Source organism: Rhagoletis zephyria, unplaced genomic scaffold, assembly GCF_001687245.7.
Source record: "Rhagoletis zephyria isolate East Lansing unplaced genomic scaffold, Rhagoletis_zephyria_1.1 Rzeph_scaffold_00119, whole genome shotgun sequence".
Classification (NCBI taxonomy): Eukaryota; Metazoa; Arthropoda; class Insecta; order Diptera; family Tephritidae; genus Rhagoletis; species Rhagoletis zephyria.
Window position 1 is genome coordinate 185510 of NW_016157203.1, and position 20717 is coordinate 206226.

Genomic DNA, 20717 nt, shown 5'->3' on the forward strand with positions numbered 1-20717 from the left:
TTTATTCGCAACTCGATTCTCCGCTCACTTTACTTGTAGCTTGCTGACTTGTAACTGTCTCAACTCCGCTGTGTCGTGGCTCTTATATACCTGCGCTCACACTTATGGCAACTCTAGAACGTTCTGAAGTTTATCGCTCATTCTCTTTCTCTCGCTGTTCGCAGTGTTCATCCAACTTGACGTTTCTCTTTGTGGAACATTCTACGTCATTCCTCGAACATTCTGCCTATTTCTCGTTGTTCGCTTTGTGTTGCCGCAGTATTCGCCACACTGCCCTCCACCTAAGTCTGATCGTCAAGCTATAAGTTTAATTGTGTTAACAAGTAGTAAAGCGTTGTTATTGCTTTAACAAGTATTGTAAAGTGTTTTTACTGTATTAGCAAGTATTGTAAATTGTTTGTTGTACAATAAAGTTCATTGTACTACAATTCGGTCATCGTTAGCATTTATTTAACAATCCAGCGATACGAGCCCGAGTATATTTGGGTAATCCCTCAAGGTTTCGAGGATAATCGTAACAATATTTTCCGTTTGCCCTAGTCATATGTTTTAATATGTTAATCTCAATGCATTGTCCATTTTTAACCCATTTTCTATTCTCAATCCCTAATTTCAAACCTCTAATTTCTAACTTCTACTTTCAAATTTTGTTTAGTTCTTAACTTCAATATTGTAGGATTTTTAATTGTAATCTCTGTAATTTATACATTTTTTAGCTTTAAGATTAAAACATTATTTGGTTTTGTAAACATTTTAATTTAATATTCAATACTGAAATATTCAATTCTGAAATATGAGTTGGCATTGTATATTTCAAACCGAAATGATTAAGAAATTAGTACATGGGAAAAATTTTAAAAAGAAAAGACATTCTATCGCGCCTTATTTACCAGCAGATTAGGAGGATCAGCGGTTAGTGCACAAACGAGTCAACCGCAGAAAAATGCGATATTCTCCGAGTTACCACAATCTTGTAAGTTACAGCTTAGTTCCTTCTGTGCTTAAATAACTGCTAATTATAGGTTTTCAAACTGTTACAGACTCAACTAATCGGCCTTCAAATATTTGTGGAACGTGTTGACGGCGACTTCGGAGCTAGAGAAAAAGGCGGCAAAGCTAAGTGGATGCATGCTATTTTTACTAAAGGTCGATATGGGAAAGTTTTTTATAGCGCAATCTAGGTTCAACAAGTGGCCGTTTGTTCAATGTTCGGTTAAAACCAACCGGAGGTAAAAGCGCCGGTGAAATACAATGAATGCCTTATCGGTCTCATGTTATATGCATGATGTCAAAAACGTTGATGATGATGTTTAACTAGAAGGCAATGTTAACCAGACATTGAACAAACGGCCCTTAATGGTTTTAAGAGCCATTTGTGACTAGAGTGAAGAAAATAGGAAATAGTATGTAAAACATGGCATTTCCGGTGTGGTGGGGAGTATTAATGGCACTGACGCTGGAATAATTGATCCACCACAAAACGTTCACCTCTGATACAAAAGATAATGGAACTACAGCTTAAACGTTATGCTTCTTGTTGAAGCATTTATAAGTACATTTTTTATGAGCTTATGTGCACATTTTATGTAAGTATATACAATACTTAGAGTCTCATCCTGGATTCCTTTATTTGGAATAATAGTGAAGTGCGAGCCTATTTTGAAAGGAAACACTTGCTAACCAAAAATGCTTAGCTCGAAGACCTATTTGAGAATTATACCATGACCACAGTGTTGCCAATACAAAGTTTAAATTAATTGTACTTTCATTTACCAGGGAGCTGAGGAGACAATCCAAACGTGTATATTTTCACTCAGTTCACGTGCTTGTCGAAAGGAAAAACGATCGAGAACTCTATCAGAACCTTAAGCGACTTATTATTTCAAGACCAGGACGATTTTCTCTAAGAAAAACCACTGCCTCGTAGTGTCCGTTGTCTAGAACTTACTTGAATCATGGAGGGAATATTTTCCCACTCCTTTGAATTGTAACAGCACTGAATCCAGTGGAAAATATTAGCCCGAGCTCCCAGTTGATGATGGAGTCTGTGTTCCAACCGTCAACAACCAAAAATTTACTGGTTTAACCTTATAAGTGTGGCTTTCTCCTTCTTCTTGATTGGCGCACTAACCGCCTAATCGATTTTGTCCCCGGCAAGCAAAGCACGTCAGTGATTTCCTTTTTCTGCCAACTGACACCAATTGCAAATGCCAGGTGAAGCCTTCTCCACCTGGTGTTTCCAACGCAGAGGAGGCCTTCCTCTTTCTCTGTTACCAGCATCGCGACCCGCATTGTATACTTTCAGATCTGGAGTGTCATTCTACGTCATGACCAGGGAACGGATTTTTAGGACCTAAAAACCTATAAAAAGCCATGATTTCCATGGCTTGGTTAGCTTATGGAAACTGGGCAGTGCCTGCATTTCATTTTCTTTTCTTCAATTTTTCCTTCGAAATGCGACCAAATTGCGCTTCGCTTTGACATCTGAAAGCGAAAGTCTTTTGTTAAAAAATAAATCCCAACTACTCAACTCAAAAATTTACTTTTTTACCTAAATTGTACTAAACGATGTAAAACACTGGATATTCAATGAAATAAAATGCCTTTTTAGTGCGAATTCCGATCAGTTATTTCTTTATGCCCGTACAACGAAAAACCATATGTGTTAAAATTACATTTCCATTTTTATTGGAGTGTTGCTACAGAAAATTTTAGTTCACTTTAATGAACGAACTAATAAAATAATTCAATTAAAAGAGCTGACTTTTTCGGGCTCGGGTTCGTCTTCTCCACTACTTTAGGCAGGTTTGATATGTATCGACTCAGTTAGAACCAAACAATATTTCATCGATATTGGATTTACACCAGAACAAACTAAGAATCGCAGCTGGGTCCTACCTACCCAGCAAAAAACACGATTACCACAGAAACGAAAGTGGAAACGAGCTAGGCGATGGGAATCGCTTACCGTTTCGCTTCAAGAAGGCCTTATTTTAACATGGGCATGTCATTGGAGGTAAGCCCTTACCCGCAGCATTACCTTCAAACGAAGGGAGAACGCATGGATAAACAGAATCCAGAGAAGCGAACAAAGAATGCCTTACAGAGAAACTAATGTAGAATGCCTAGATAAGTACATACTTATTTATATTAAATTGAAATCAGAAAATGTCTTAAAAGGTTAAAATTAATTAAAATTTTTATAAATCAGCGTACATATGTATGTATTTAGGTATTTAGATTTTCTTTAAAATCGGTATGTACATACATGCATATTTAATTAAGCTTAAAATTGTACTTCCTCACTCTTGTACGTCACTTCATTGACTGACTTCAACTTCGCTGCAAATTGAACAAAGCAAAACATGATTTTTATGCGAGACAAATTTCCACAGAAAGTAACGGTAGAAAAAGAATTTTTGGATATTCATTCCATTTTTCAGCTGACTACGATGCAGCATTCTACTTTGCATTCCCCGAAATGAAGCAAAGAAGCGAAACAAATAAAATATTGTAGGACATTCTACTTTGCATTCCCCGAAATGAAACGAAAAAGCGAGATAAATAAAATATTGTAGCACATTCTACTTTGCATTACTGGCAATGCATAAAAGAACCGAAAAAAATCGAAGGCATTATAATGCTATGCCTTCTAGAACACGTTACCACTAAAAGCGATTACCGATTTTTTGCTGGGTAGTGACAGTACGCACTCCACTCGATTATTTCTGTCGCCGCGCACGCATCAAATTTGAAATTTCTGTTATTTAAAATAATTTCAATACTTGTAATTTTGCTATTTTTATTATAACCCAGCAATAGTAGCTACATATGTACATACAAACATAATGGAATTTTCCGTTAATGGTTGGTTAGCTTTGCTACCTAGCTTCCCTAATACTTGAAAAATAAATATTCAAATTTCCATGCTAATCTACCAATATGCAATGGAAAACTTTTTTAATTAAAAATTACTAAAACAAAAAAAATGTGCATACCTATTTTAGTGTAAATATTTTATAAACCTTTGCTTGTGGTCTAAAAATACTTGATAAAGGGGTACTCAAAAACCGAAAAACTACGAAATACCCACATCCAAACATACATCTACCTAGATGTATATGTATGTATTAGGGATGTTGCGAATGTGGAATTTTAGACATCCGCGGATGCGAATGCGGATGCGAATATCTAACAGCTAACATCCGCAGATGCGGATGTCAAGTATTTTTAAGAAACAATTAGAATCTAGCATAATGGCGAGATCGTTGTTTAAACGGCGCTTACAAGCCAAACCAGATGTGTCAGTTTTTCTAAAGCTTTTTAAAAAGAATTCGACATTCTCATTCCTTTGGCTGTTTCAGAATTTGGGGAATCTGTAACTTCATCAGCGGTTTTCGATTTTAGTTTTTGTAAGTAATTTTTAATACTTTCTTCTGCGACTGGTTTGAACAATTTGTGCTTCTAGCGAGCTAAATATGTAGGTGGATATGGAAAATGAATTACTATTTTCCAGGAAAGAAAATTTTGAACAAAGTTCTGTTTTCAAAGTTGTGGCTGTCAGCCGAATCGCATCAGAACATTGTTATTTTTTAAAAAAGCACCTCGTTTTTTTATAAGCATTTGAATCTCAGATAGTTACGTAATTCTTATCTTATTATTGTTATTGACTTTAAATAGCAAAGAAGGGACAGTTTTACTACAAAATTTCTTAGCCAAAGATCCAAGGTATATACCTACGAAAAAACTATTGCCCGACAATTAAACAAAATTACTGTTCTTTAAATTTTTGCTAGAAATAAATTCCCCAAAGAGCCCCATTTGCAATTATTGAAACGAATATATGTAACACCAAAAGCAAATAACGAAAATTTGGTTAAGAATTACAGTGCACACTTTCTTCTTTTGTGTGTAGTAGGTTTTTTAAGATTGGTAAAAAAAAATCATAATAAAGAAGAAACCAATACAGGTATTTAAAGAAGAGAAAACAAAAAATATTGTTAAAAATACTATGTTCTCTTTGACTTACGTCAAAGCTCAAGTAGAAGTTGGAACTTGTATGACTGCACGTTGATAGCTCGGTTATATAGCTTAAGAAATAATATGTTTAATGACATTTTCATCAAAGTTGATAAATATGACATTTGACCAGTTTTGTTACACAATACTCTTACGACCACAGGCAAAAGCATTGGCTACTATTTGCCATTTTGTTTGCCATATATACGTTTTATCGGTGAACTTGCACAACATTCGCATCCGCAAAAGGTCCGCATTGACTATTGCGAATGTGAATGTTAAAATTAATGCGGAAGCTCCGCGGTTGCGAATGCGAATATTCGCAGCAGCCCTGGTATGTATGTACATAGGTGCATATGCATTCCGCGATAACCAGTGCATCGCATCATCATTCACTCGAAACCTAACAAACACTTACCATGAAATTGATAGACAAAATTTAATTATTTTTAACTGTCAAAATTGAGTGGGTACGATTGAACCTACATTTATCTATTATAGGCTGCAACTAACTCTCTTGGTCCACTAGTAATGTACATAAATAATATGTACATTAGGGTGATCCAAAAATGCATGTGAAAAAGTAATGTCGGAATTTTTATGCCCACCCCAAAGGATTGTTCTATATCGAAAAAATATACCCCTATTTTACAACGCTTTTATCAACTTGCAATGTTGTGTGTCCAGACACCATCTTTGCTGTAAAACCTTTGCTTTGAAAAGTTCCTATAAAAATTCTAATGCATAGGGCGACATCCACCTCTACAGTTGAGACGTAGATGTCGCCCTATGCCCTACGTACGCTACAGCGGAAATGGACAACACGCCAATTCTTTAAATCTGCAATGGTCAGAGAGAGCTTTTACTCTGCATGCGCCTATAAAAAAATTTATAGAAAGCTTAAAAGAGCTTTGCCTGCGGGCAAGGTAGTGCCCAGCATTGCTTTAAATGAAATTAATTGGTGCTCGTATGTATGTACATACATATGCACGATTGAGAGAATACAAGGGTTGCGCCGATCTCGAACCGCTATTCCTCTCTTAACGAATTTGACAGAATCGTTGTTTGCGTGACGTCACACTGGTGCAACTTGTTTACGTATTCCTTGCAACATTTTTGCTTCTTCTTCCATTCTTGCTCACGTTTTGGCATTTCTCTCTCGCAATTGCACCAGTGTGACGTCACACAAAAGTTATTCTCAAAAATCCTCTCTGATCGGCGCAATCTTGTATTCTATCATTCTTGATACATATGCATATGCATGTGTGTGCATCAATCTATTAATATCGTTGAATTATTTTAATATCTATTGCAAAATTGTGTACAGAAAATACTAACAAGTAGAAAATAAATAATATAATAAAAAACTGTTTAATTTACGTGGTTTTATAAATGGACTACAAAGTAACTTTTGATTTTGAAATTTTAGAAAAAGTCATTATAAACAATTTATGAGATTGAAAATGAAAAGCGTGGGGCGCATGCATATGGGTAATATATTAGCAGCAAGAGCTGGTACCGCCCGAAAATATTACAGTACAGATATATCAATAAAACCGTACAAAAGAAAAGGAACACATACATACACTGAGGGAAATAATGCATAGTAAAAATTAATACTTTATATTTGATTATCGTTTAAAAATGTTCGTATTTACACTGTTCACATCTGAGTATATATATGAGTGCACAAGCATGCAGAGCGCCGCTCTGAGAGCGATGACAACACACACATCCATACATAGTACATGTTTATACGTACAAATCGCGTGCTGTGGTGTTGATGGATATTCAACATTTGAAAGCAAATTTATATGTGTGGGTGTAGCTGAGTGCGCAAAGATGCTTGCCAGAAGTTGTTGATATCCGGAGATGGTCAGGTTCGAATTCCACTGCAGGCAACNCACTGTTCACATCTGAGTATATATATGAGTGCACAAGCATGCAGAGCGCCGCTCTGAGAGCGATGACAACACACACATCCATACATAGTACATGTTTATACGTACAAATCGCGTGCTGTGGTGTTGATGGATATTCAACATTTGAAAGCAAATTTATATGTGTGGGTGTAGCTGAGTGCGCAAAGATGCTTGCCAGAAGTTGTTGATATCCGGAGATGGTCAGGTTCGAATTCCACTGCAGGCAACATCAAAAGTAATTTTTTTTTTTAGTTTTTCTCTTGATTATTCACTTCACGGATGCTTTTTCAGTACGAACGCGGCCATTTTAATATAAGCGTAATTGAATTGAATATTTACCAATCTACAGTACTTTCGTTGACGTTTATGGTAAGACCAATTACGTTTCTATTTGATTTTAATATTTTTCCCCCTCAGTGTACGTTTATAAATAAACATATACACAACACATACACAAAAACGGCACTCACGTTCACAATACATACAAGGGATGTTGCGAATATTTACATTCGCATTCGTTATGCGAATGACTCGCATCATTTTACACATTCGCATTCGACATTCGCATTCGCATCAAACGATACGAGTGTTTTGCGAATGCGAATGTGTACATGGGCAGAGTGTCCACTCTAATGTTGTTGAAATGGCTTTAAGTCTGTCTAACCAGGGTGCGGGCAATAATCGGCTTTTAGCTTCAGGCGCTAAACGGTTAAGTAGTATATCAAGCAACATTGATGGGCCTTTAACAAGTACTGCTGAAAGTCGTATAAGCAACTTAGAAATAATTTTAGATTCCTCCAGCGCAAGCAAAGGCTCGGATGTAAAATCTGGAGACATTAAAAAACGTGAAATAAAATTGGAGGCCTATCTTAAGGAAAAACAGGCTCATCTCAGTGAAAATCCTCTCGATTGGAGACATTAAAAAATGTGAAATAAAATTGGAGGCCTATCTTAAGGAAAAACAGGCTCATCTCAGTGAAAATCCTCTCGATTGGAGACATTAAAAAATGTGAAATAAAATTGGAGGCCTATCTTAAGGAAAAACAGGCTCATCTCAGTGAAAATCCTCTCGATTGGAGACATTAAAAAATGTGAAATAAAATTGGAGGCCTATCTTAAGGAAAAACAGGCTCATCTCAGTGAAAATCCTCTCGATTGGTGGAAAACTAAACAAAAATACGACAAATTGACAAAGTTATAAAAACAATGACTTAACATTTGCATTTGGATTCTTCTCTTCTTATTTTTTGGCGCTGTAACCGCCTAAACGATTTTGGCCGAGTTCAGCAAAGCACGCCAGTCGTTTCTGCTCTGTGCCAACTGACGCCAAGTGAAGCCAAGTCCTTCTCCACCTGATCTTTCCATCGCAGTTGTGGCCTCCCTCTTCCTCTGCTACCACCAGCGGGTTCCGAGATGAATACTTTCAGAGCTCCATTTTGCATCTGCATTTGCATTCGCATTCCGAAAATTCGCGAATGTGAAAAATATGGCATTCGAAACATCCCTAATACATACACAAAAACTGCCTCGTTTTGATTTCGGAATGCTTACACATTGGGAAGTTAGCTTACTGCCAATATAGAAGTATTACATACATGGGCGCATGTAATAGACTTAAATTGATATGAAAAGTATTATATGTGTGTACCTACATATGTATGTGGGTATATGAATAACGGTCGCTTAAAATGGATCTCAAATTTTGTACAACGCTTTTATCAATGTGCAATAGGAGTGTACTCGTACGCCCAACTATCTAAAGTTTTAGAAAACTTTTACTGGTTTTGCGTTCTCGTACCCAAAAAACTTGCAAAGTAGGGGAAATTGAGAGAGCAAAATGTGAAAGAGAGCTGCAAATTTCTGCTGGAAAAATTTTTCCCAGCTAAAACTTGCAAGTCAGAAAATCAGCTGATCACAAACGCATGTTTGTAAATAAACAAAAGAAAATATGGCCTTTTTGAGTTATTTATTGCAAATTTTATTATTAATGCATACAGCTAAAAAGTGCATAAATTTAATAAGCACAACCTTTGTTGAGTTTATTTTTCGTTAATTTGCTATTAATCTCCAGTTTGTTTACTTTAGTGTGTGCTGACTATTTTTGCTGTATGGCATTTTTCGTTTGTACCATAATTTTCCTTTAAATATACCAAAATAGATTTAAATGAAGCATGCTGAAATGTTTTTTTTTTTCTGAAGTTTTCGGTTTTGGTAGGTTGATTGTTGAAATGAAAATTTTATAATTTTAAACCTACTCTATAACATTTTTTTGGATCAATGATGGGTGTTTGGAGGAGATACTCTTGTTTTTAATGCGTCACCATGTGATATCACAAATAATTATGAGAAAAATAACTTATTCATTCCGGTATAATTAATTTGTATTTTGAAAAGGTTTTTCTTATCGAAAACTATTCAATTGTATAAAATTCCAAATCGGGGGAAAATGTACCAAACAGAAAATAAATTGCCAAATTAATCACCAGTGGCAACTGTGCAAGTGATCAGCTGTTTCGAAGGTTGCAAGTTTTTGCAAATTTTGCGTTCTCGTACTTCTGTTGATATTTCGTCTCTTTAAGAGCGAATTCTGCTAAATTCTCAGAACTTTTGCTGCTGGAGAATTTTGTCCTCTCAATACGGGTACACACCTAATGTTGTGTGTCCAGACAGCTATAAAAGCTGTGTTCGGAAGGTTCCTATTAGGTCTAGATATCAACCTCGTTGGTTCGAGAGGCAGATGTCGCCCTTTGCACTACGTACGCTACAGCGGAAATGTACAACACCCCATTTCTTTAAATGAAATTAATTGGTGCTCGTATGTATGTACATACATACACACATACTTATGTATATGCATGTGTGTGCACCAATCTATTAATATCGTTGAATTATTTTAATATCTATTGCAAAATTGTATACAGACAAGACTAAAAAGTAGAAAATAAATAATATAAAACGAACTTTTTAATATACAACGCTTTTATAAATGGACTAAAATGTAGAAAATAATACATAATTCTCAGACCCATAGAATTTGTTTTGATAACTTTTGATTTGATACATACGAGCACCAATTAATTTCATTTAAAGAAATGGGGTGTTGTACATTTCCGCTGTAGCGTACGTAGTGCAAAGGGCGACATCTGCCTCTCGAACCAGTCGTTATTCCCATATAAAATATATAGAAAACTTTGAGCGTTTTGAGCGACCTCTAAATATCTTTTGATTGCAAAATAAAAAAGATATGGTTATATTTTTTCGATATAGAAAAATCCTAGAGGGTGAAAGCATCAAAATTCCGACTAATTTTGAGTCACCCTAATGTGCACACGTCTCCGAGTGGACACTCCATAACATAATTTTTTTTATTTATTTATCTACATACATGCAATATGTTCGTACTAAGTACGAATATAAATAAATTACTTCTAGGCGATGCTGAACTTAGTTTGCTCATGGCGACTAACCAGTGCAATTGCCAGTTGTGTTTAAGAAGCGATAATGAGCGCATTGAAAAATAAACTTGTAACGAGATTGATTCTTGTTTGTTTGCTGGTCAGCTTGGACTCCTGTTGGGCAAAAGTGAGTTTATATGTTTGATATTGAATAAAGTACAATAAATAAAAAATATGGTAAAATAAAATAAGGAATTAAAATGAAAAATAACTAGAACTAAGTGAAATTATCATTGATTTGATTTAAATACAAAAATTAAATTGTATTAAAGTGCAATATACACATATATACATACTAGGGATGTTAATTTTTCGGCTTTTCCGATTCCGGGATTTTCGGGATGGCGTTGTCACAATCCCGAAATTAGTCCCGGAATTTGGATATTCATTACTTTTCAACAACTTGAATCGAAAAAATTGCTTCTATATTTTTTGAGAAGCTCTCCTACCATGAAATAAATAATAATAAATGGGTTTGAAACCAACTTTTTTATTTAAAGTGGCGTTTTTATTTTTTTTCTCTGACCGCAGGATTTATTTTGAAGGACTCTGTAATTTATAAGATATTATTAATACCATAAATTGTTAAAAAAAAATCAATGCAATGTAGAATAAAAATATTTAGAATTTAAAAAATTAAAATTTTTTGGATTCACAAGGACGAATAGGTAATTTTTAATCTGACAAAGTTAGAAGAACGTAACTCGGGGATGTTATCGAGTTTATATAAGCCCTTAACATATAATTTTTTCAAAAACAAATGAATGGTCGCCGCGAATAACGTTGTAAGCGACATAATTTTCAGGAATGGAAAAAAAACGTCTTTGACAACGCACATAATCATTTGATTTAGTTTTCCATTTTTCGGTACAGCAGTCTCCAAGAGACTTGCCCGTGAATTAAAATTTATATCCATATATCGCACACCGTCTTTAAAAGAGTCGGAGCTCAAAATTTTGAATTTTTGAGATTATGCGCTAAAAATTTTCACAGAGCGTTTATTTACCTTTCAGCAAAACCTGGAGCAAATTTTTGTATACAATTTGTTACAAAAAACCTAAGGTAAAGTCGCCCTTGCCCATATAATTATCATGTGCTAAGAAAATAGTTTTTCGCCTTTTCTGACAAACGTATTATTTTGAGTTGTGACTCTTTTGAAGACGGTGTGCGATATATCTTTCAAGTCAAAAAAAGATTTATAAAATTTTAATGATGGAAAAACGCTTTATATCCAAATCCCAATGGATGATAACACGTTTTTCCAGTAAGCCTAACATCTTTGCTGGTGGCGCTTACAACCTTTTTCGACAAATGAATGTAATAAATGTAACAATAAGGTTTCTTTGATTGTTCATCATAGGTCATTTTATAAAAAATGGAGAAATGCTTTTGAATAGTCTCCAATATGAAGCTTGACCTGTGAAGAGAACAAGCGCACTTGAAGCGCAATTTGGGGAATAAAAAACCAAAATTGATATTAACACAGCTCCTTCACTTACAACGTTTTTCCACATGGCCGTTTCTGGTAATTTTTTATCATACCCTTTCCCATTTCTTCCTGAATATTCTTCCCCACTATTTATTAGCCTCTNTTTTATAAAAAATGGAGAAATGCTTTTGAATAGTCTCCAATATGAAGCTTGACCTGTGAAGAGAACAAGCGCACTTGAAGCGCAATTTGGGGAATAAAAAACCAAAATTGATATTAACACAGCTCCTTCACTTACAACGTTTTTCCACATGGCCGTTTCTGGTAATTTTTTATCATACCCTTTCCCATTTCTTCCTGAATATTCTTCCCCACTATTTATTAGCCTCTTATTTTTCATATCATTCCATTTTTCGAAATGTACTTTACGTGTTTTACCATTATTGCACATTTGCATTACGCTGGTTAATTCTAAATTGGCCATGGTCACCTGCACTTAAAACGTTTTTCCACTCACTACTTACGTTGGAGCGTAGGTTAATGTCCGAAAACTGATGGAAAATGAGAAATTTCGCGACCTTATGATACGCGAGAGTATTTTTAACGGTAATCTGCGAAAAAACTAGTTTTGAGTAAATTGGCGCTTAAAACGTTATTCGATAAAATTTTAAAATGACAATTTCAATATTTACCAGCCCTTCTGCACCAGAAACTTGAACCTGTTTAAATTCTACAGGATTTCCGCATTAATTTCATACCCATACTTCTTCTCTAAGCACATTTCTCTGAATTTTTTAAAATCATTTTTAAATTACTGACGTCAGAGTGAAAAACTAAAAACGCAATTTCACTATATTTGGCCCATGGTTTCGCGAATATATTGATAGTTGTGTTTAAAATTTACTATCGCGCGGTGTTGTATGTCTAATGAGCTAGACATTAATAAAAAAAGAATATAGGCAATACTGGCCAAGAAAAGGAGTTTATATTATTGTCATCGGTGCAAATTACAAATCTCGAAAATCCCGTGATTACTCGCCAAGAATCCCGGGATTTTCGAGACCTTAAAAAGTCCGGGATCCCGGGATTAACATTCCTAATACATACATATGTACATATGCATGTAAATATGTAAGTGCGTACGTAAGCAAAAATTAATATTCTTCTCGAATGCCATTTTTAGCACTCAAACCGCACCTTCACTATAGACCATGAAGCTAATACTTTTTTAATGGATGGCAAACCGTTTCGTTATGTCTCAGGGTCGTTTCACTATTTTCGCGCTTTGCCACAGGTATGGGAAGAACGCTTAAAAACAATGCAGGCGGCAGGCTTAAATGCCATAGATACGTGAGTACTAGAATTAAATATTTATTTATTGTTGTATGTACTTTTGTTTACAAGTTTGATGAACTGGACTTCAATTGGAATTATGATATTGAACAGTTGATAAAGATTATTAATGCAACGATGTGTATGGAAATAACCACATCTATACCTATCTATGAATATATAAAATGAGTGGGATGGAATTAAGACCGCGTGAATTAAGGCCGCCTTCATATTTCTTCGGCGGCCTAATTTCAAAGCAGCAAAAAACACGATTACCACAGAAGCTAGAATGGAATCGAATTAGGCGAAGAGAATCGCTTATATTTTCTCTTCAAGAAGGCACTATTTTAACGTAGGCATGTCATTGGCTGTAAGGCCTTACCCGAAGAATTACCTACGAACGAAAGCAGAACGCATGGATAAACAGAATCCAGAGAAGCGAACAAAGAATGCCTTACAGAGAAACTAATGAGGAATACCTAGATCGGCTCTCTCTACACTACCGGTAGTTAGAGCCAATTTGCAGGATGACTTTTCACCCTGGGTGGAAAGTCATGCGTGTCGAGCTTGTAGGCAAGAAGTGTAGCGAAGTCAGCGGGGTAGGCAAGCACGCACGGTGAGCGAAATCGAGGGGTTTTTTTGACGTTTCGCTTTTATCGAGTTGACTTTTTCGTATTTTTGCTTTGAGTTCGCGATTCGCTCCGCTTTAAAAAAAGAGGACGAAAGAGTTGACCAAAGAAAATTTGACGCTTACATGTCAAAAATACACAAGAAACGCCGCAAAGAAAAAGTCATCGTGTAAATGCACGAGGATTTTCGAAGACTTTTTTAAAAGGTAACGTGCCAAAAACGCAGGGTGAAAAGTCGTTGTGTTAATTGGCTCTTACTAAAATAGTCACTTGCGCCCTCTTTCATAGTTTTTCAATATTCTGCTTCTGACTGGTTCGACTCTGCACTACCATGTGTACTACCACGGGTTAATAGAGTAGCTACTTACCTAGGAGTCAGTTCAGTAGCGGTTCAAAAGTAGCGATTGACTCCAACAGTACTGGAGGAATCTTACTTAAAAATCGGTATGTACATACAAACATTTTTAATTAAACTTAAAATTGTACTTCCTCACTCATCAAAGCAAAACATGATTTTTATTCGATGGAATTTCCCACAGAAAGTAACGGTAGAAAAGAATTTTTGGTTATTCATTAGGGGTATTCACGATCCGATGTACACCGTCTAGCATGGTGCATTGATAGCATAAATAGCATCATTGTTGTTGTTTCATGTGTTCAAACCATGCTAGGCAGTATGCATCGGATCGTGAAAACCCCTATTCTATTTTTCAGCTGGTGTACCTTGCATTCCCCATAATGAACCAAAGCAGCGAAATTAATAAAATATTGTCGAATATTCTGCTATGCATTACCGGCAATACCTAAAAGAAGCGAACAAATTAGAAGACATTATAAGGCAATGCGTTCTAGAACACGTTATCACTAAAAGCGATTACCGATTTTTTGGTGAGCAGCGATAGCCGGAATTGCACTGATAAGGGTTATTTTTTCTAAGAGTGGCCGAAGGCCGCCAATGGGGAAAGATTTTCTTCGTAAAAATACTGTGGATGGCGTAACCCGAGTCTACATTTTTTTGCCTAAATGCCAATTTAACGCCATTGTCTAAAAAGGGGTCAGAAAGGATAAGGGCAACTTTTCTTAAAGTTTGGATAGTTCTCTTACTAGGTTTTATGGTATTTTAAAATTTTGCAGGTGATGTTTTTTCGCTGTACAGGTGAATTTTACGAAAACGACTTAGTGTCTTTCACAGCGGCGACGACTGTATTAAAATTGTTTTGGAAGGTAATAGGTGTTTTTACAATGCTTTTATCATCTTGCAATTTTGTGTGTCCAGACACCATTTTTGCTATAAAACATTTACTATGCAAAGTTCCTATACAAAATCTAGTGCATAAGGCGACATCTACCTCTACGGTTGGGAGGTAGATGGCGCCCTATGCACTACGTACGCTACATTACGCCATTTCTTTAAATCAACGTTGGGGAGAGAGCTTTTACTCTGCATGCGCCTATAAAAAAATTTATAGAAAGCTTAAAAGAGCTTTGCCCGCGGGCAAGTCAGTGCCCAGCAGTGCTTTAAATGAAATTAATTGGTGCTCGTATGTATGTACATACATATGCATATGCATGTATGTGCATCAATCGATTAATATCGTTGAATTATTTTAATATCTATTGCAAAATTTTATACAGACAATACTAACAAGTAGAAAATAAATAAAATAAAAAAACTTTTTAATATGCGCGGTTTTATAAATGGACTGGATGGAAAAAGTAACTTTTGATTTTGAAATTTTAGGAAAAATCATTATAAACAATCTGTGAGACTGAAAATGAAGTGTGGGGCGCATGCGTATATGTAATACTCCTAAAAAGGCAGTAAGAGCTAGTACCGTCCGAAAATATTACAGTACAGATATATCAATAAAAGCGTACAAAAGAAAAGGAACACATACGTTTATAAATAAAAATATACACAACACATACAGAATAAGAAAAATAAAAATATGCCTTATAAAATATAATGAAAACCTCCGCCAGTTTGTTTCGCACTTCACTTAAGGCTTTCTATTTCATCGTTAATCTTTGTACAATCTATAAAGCACAGGGAAAGTTTTGCCCAGGATCGTGTTGCACGCTGAGTTTCCAANAGCGTACAAAAGAAAAGGAACACATACGTTTATAAATAAAAATATACACAACACATACAGAATAAGAAAAATAAAAATATGCCTTATAAAATATAATGAAAACCTCCGCCAGTTTGTTTCGCACTTCACTTAAGGCTTTCTATTTCATCGTTAATCTTTGTACAATCTATAAAGCACAGGGAAAGTTTTGCCCAGGATCGTGTTGCACGCTGAGTTTCCAATTCCTCTGAAAGAGAACAATAAACCCCCTGCAGCGCAGTGGTTCAAAACTGGCAATTAGTGTTCGTAATTCACTGGAGCCTTCATTTTTCACTTAATTTGATTATTTTTTTTTTTATGAAAGCTTACAATATTTTCAAGAGACCAGTTGAGCCTGATTTGTGAATTTTTATTTGATTATATTAATTTGTTTAGTGCAAAATGCAGAAAAAGTAGCAATTTTGAAGAAAATGTATGCAAAAACTAGTTGAAAACAATTGTATGGTTTTCCCAAAATGAAAAAGCTACACAAAAAAATTTTAATGTTACAAAAAATGTTCATCAACATAAATATTTTTTTTTTGTTTTAATAAAAATTGGTTGAAAAATTAAGGCTCCGGTGAATTATGGACATTCAATTGCAATTTTGAACCACTGTGTGCTGGCTTTGCCGTGCAGTATGAATTTTGGTAAACGCATTTGGTAGCAAAGGATGGCGAAGTCCTTGTAAAGGATTTGGCTTCATTTTTCGCTACATCAGGGGAACTTGTACAATAATATAATTAACTGGTAAATATTTGATTTAAATTACGATATGGGTAAGGTAATTTTATCATACAAGTTGTATGTACGTATTCCCAAATCATTTTGAAAAAAAGTCCTTTATTTTACGATGGTTAATATGGTCACCGTAGACATAGTCGTCGCTTCTGTGGTTTCCAAAGAAATTATTGCATAGCACTACAAAACACTTCCATGCACGTTGTTCTAATGAGCTTACCTTATTCAAAAAGTTCACTTCGCTCATAATTTTACGAATTTGAGGTCCTATGAAAATACCTAACATTCATAAAAGGGGATAAAACCGATGAAAAAGTACTAGACGAGAGAATAAAAAATTAATACCTCCTTTTATTTTGGCTTAACTTAACTGTGGGAACCCCACTTAAAGATGACAAAAAGCGCTGCTATTTACAACCAATTTTTATATAATTAGAGGTATTCTTGGAGTCTTGCAAAGCCCTTGCACGGTGCATGAATTGCACGAAAAAAAGACCGGTTTTCTTATGGGACAGCTATGCAAACCGTGCAATCCGTACTCCGTTCAAGGGCATTGCAAGACTGTGAGAATACCCCTATATATTCAAATATCCTTGGTTTAAATGAAGTGGTGGCAGGACAACATTTTCAGCTTTAACCAATGGGACGTTTAGAACGGCCTATTTAATGCGGCTCTCGGGATGGCCATACTTTGCGATCATAGGAAACGTTAAATTAAAAACAAAACTGTCAAGCAAAAATTTTTGAGTTCTATAGCCAAAAATAATATTTTTGAAAAAAAAATTTGTTTTCATAAAAAATGTAATAACTCAGTAAACTTTCATTAGATTTTTGAAAACAAACACTCGTTTTTTCGCTATTAAATTTAATTTTACAATGAATATAGGACTAGTGGTGTTGTTATAAAATTTAAAAAGGCGAAAAAAGTTGAAAAAACATGTTTTTGCTGGGTAAATACTGTGTGTATTATCTTAAGGTTTCTTTATTCACATATATATCGTTCATAAGGTCCAAGTTTCTTCTTTTTAAACCCAGCAAAAAACCGAAATTCGGTTCATAATGAACTAAGTTACAGGCTTATAAGTGAGCAAGAGTACGAAAACCCGGTTTTTTAACGGTAAATTAAGATTTTGGGGGTGTTTGGTAAATTTCATATTTCGATTCTTGTTTTACTCGTATACCTACCAGAATACATAACTTCCCACGTATTTTTTAGTGTCGCACAGTGTAATCATCAACAATTTAAACTTTTGAATCAGATTTTTTAGAGTTTTTTGAGTATCGAGGTAAGATTTTTAAAATTTGAACGACAAAGCAAAAAATAAAACAATTTTTTAAAATGCTAAAAAGAAAAATGAGTTGCGCATTTGGGAGCTGCAAAAATACAAAATACCACTGCAAGGAAGACGGTACAACATTTTCTAAATTTACAGCGCTGCGCTTCCTTTTGTGAATTTGATATTTAAATCTAAAGTTAAAAGAGAACAAAACTAAATATGAAGCTGAGAAATATTACATCTTAATGGGTTTGTTGAATTAATTAAATAAAAACATTTAATATTGTCAACGCAACATACATACATATAGATTAAACAGAAGACTAAAATATTTACACCCATTAACTGTGAAAGAAATTCCTAATTCCTTAATTTATTTTTAAATATTAACAATATGGTGACGCTGCTATCAACATGAACAAATTATTAAACTAATGCCAGATAAAACGCTTGCTTCGCTTTGCGTGACAGATTCGCTTTGACGGATAGGATTAATTGTATGAAAATGCACAAAGCATGCCCCATAGATCGTTGCAGCTGCAGCGCGAGACGAAAATATAGCCAATCAGCCGGTGTAATATTTATTTTGTTTCAAGTAAAAAAGCTGTACAAAATTGTTTTCTTGGCGTTAATTGTGACATACCTTTTGCGTTTGGCGCTTTGCTGGCAAAGTTATAAATGTCTCGCAAAGCCACAAAGTTTTATCTGGCATCAGCTTTAAGCTTCAAAAATCCCAGTATCCGTCAAAAATTCGGTTATTGAAACTACCTTCTTTTTATATAATTAGCACCAGCTTCTTAAAATTTACACCATAAGCCATAATCAAAAATTTTACATATGAGAAATAAACCCATACGGTCTTATTTCAATACAAAAAACAAGTAGTTCTGTTCGCTATGCAAAAGCCAGTAAAAATTACACAGCAGTGTTGCCGTTTTAGCCCTTTGGTGGCTAGATTTAGCTACCACATAGTTTTTTTCGCCACATAAATTTAAAATTGTCCCTAGCCCTTTGGAGAATTTATTCATACTTGGCATGAAAAAGTTGTATATGCTTAATTTGATCTCATTTCTTTTTTCATTTATGTAAGAGATGAAAGAAAGACTGATATATGGGGCATTTCACCTCAAGTGACCCAACATTTGAAATCGATGTCTTCCGATCGAGATGAAATTTGCACCAAGGTTAGTCCTAATAAATAGTAGTTATGACACAAAATTTCAATGGGATCGGTCAAACACACTCCGAGTTGGAGGGTCTAGAATTTTGACATTTTGGTCAAACGGCCATTTTTTCGGATCCATATAACTAATTACCTATTGTATTTAGAAAATTTTTTTCAGGAATGTTTTCGATAGATTTTTCTTCAGTCTTTACAGATTTTATTTTTTTTAATTAAAATAAATTTTTTTTTAATTTTTTTTTTAAATAAAAAATAATTTTTATGTTTTTTTCAAAAAGGGGTATTTTTTTTGCTCAAAAGAAAGCTTAGGTATTTTTCTTTAAGAGCTTTGTGGTCGCTTAGTGGGATGCAACTTGTGTATCAATCAAAATTAGCGTTTAGTAACTCGAAACAGCGGTTTTTTTAATTTTTAATATATGACCTATTGTTTTATTTTTTAGTATTATTGTGTAAGTGTTTCTTAAACCTGAAAATAAAACTTATATGAGAAAGTATATACAATTACCTTTCCAACGGTATATAATATGCCTAACCAAAGTTTCATACCCTCGATACTGCAATTCCCGTAGTTAAGGATGACTAAGATTTTTCGTAGTCTAACACACCAGGTACTCGATTTTGTGCATCCAAACACTTTATTAATAGCTTTGCAGAATTTTGAGTATTAGATTTACATACCTACTAGCACAATATTTGAAAAATATGAAGAAGATGGGATTTCGCGGTAGTTAAGGATGATTAAGATTTTTCTTTGTACCTAACCACAGCAGATTCGTCCAAACCTTTTCTCAATAGATATTCATACCTACTCGCGCAACCTATAAGTAGCTATAATAAATCAGCTATAGTTTATGAAGGCAGTGTATGGTCATTTTGAAGACCACTTTTTTAGAAACAGCGTTAAAATAAAGACTGTGTTATTTACATAATTANGGTTTATGAAGGCAGTGAATGGTCATTCTGAACACCACTTTTTTAGAAACAGCGTTAAAATAAAGACTAAATAGCACAGTCATAATTAATATTTTCAATGGCTATGGCTCATAAAAAGGCTAAGCTTGATAAAGAAATGTTTGCTTCTTTTTGCTTTAATCCCTTCAACAAAAAAAAACACGTAAAGAGCTCAGCAAATTGAAGGAATTACCGACTTCGAAAACTAATGAGCCTTGTGAAGACGTTATTCTAGATAGAGACCATATTGATTCTGAGAATGATGGACCGAATTTCCGATGACGATGATTCCAACTTTACTGAAGAAAATATGACTTCAAGGGATGAGTGCCAAAACCAATACCACAAGGATGCAGTAAAAGTACTTGAGCAAATAAAAGAAAAGTACAAAACTTCAACTAGTAGAGCAGAAAAAATTCAACTTCTCACGCTTGCTCCACCGACATGGAGTCGCGCAAAAACAATGGCTGAGTTTGGAACATCAGAAAGAAAAGCCAGGATTGCTAAAAAATTAGTNAAGCGCGACGATATGGGTCGCCTGATGCCAGGGATGAAAGACTGGGTGTCTGTACGAATNCAAAACTGGATTCACAAAATTTACCCAGCTCAGGCCAAAACATTGCGTCTTGGCAGGAAGCAGCGGAACTCATACAGTATGCGTTTGCATT

The 20717-nt window shown here is 34.9% G+C and overlaps 2 protein-coding genes across 2 annotated transcripts in view; both read left to right on the top strand.

Moving 5' to 3' along the window:
- The window catches only part of LOC108378752 (breast cancer anti-estrogen resistance protein 3 homolog), a 187858-nt gene extending 177409 nt beyond the window's left edge, over window positions 1-10449 (top strand). The window contains exon 12 of the mRNA XM_017635077.1: window positions 10374-10449. The gene's annotated coding sequence lies outside the window, so the exon portion shown is untranslated. The remainder of the gene's footprint in view (window positions 1-10373) is intronic.
- Gal (beta galactosidase) overlaps window positions 10380-20717 on the top strand; it is a 47810-nt gene continuing 37472 nt past the window's right edge. Inside the window, exons 1-2 of the mRNA XM_017635005.1 lie at window positions 10380-10523; window positions 13009-13175. Of these exons, the coding sequence (XP_017490494.1) occupies window positions 10443-10523; window positions 13009-13175 (248 nt within the window). The 5' untranslated portion in view covers window positions 10380-10442. The remainder of the gene's footprint in view (window positions 10524-13008; window positions 13176-20717) is intronic.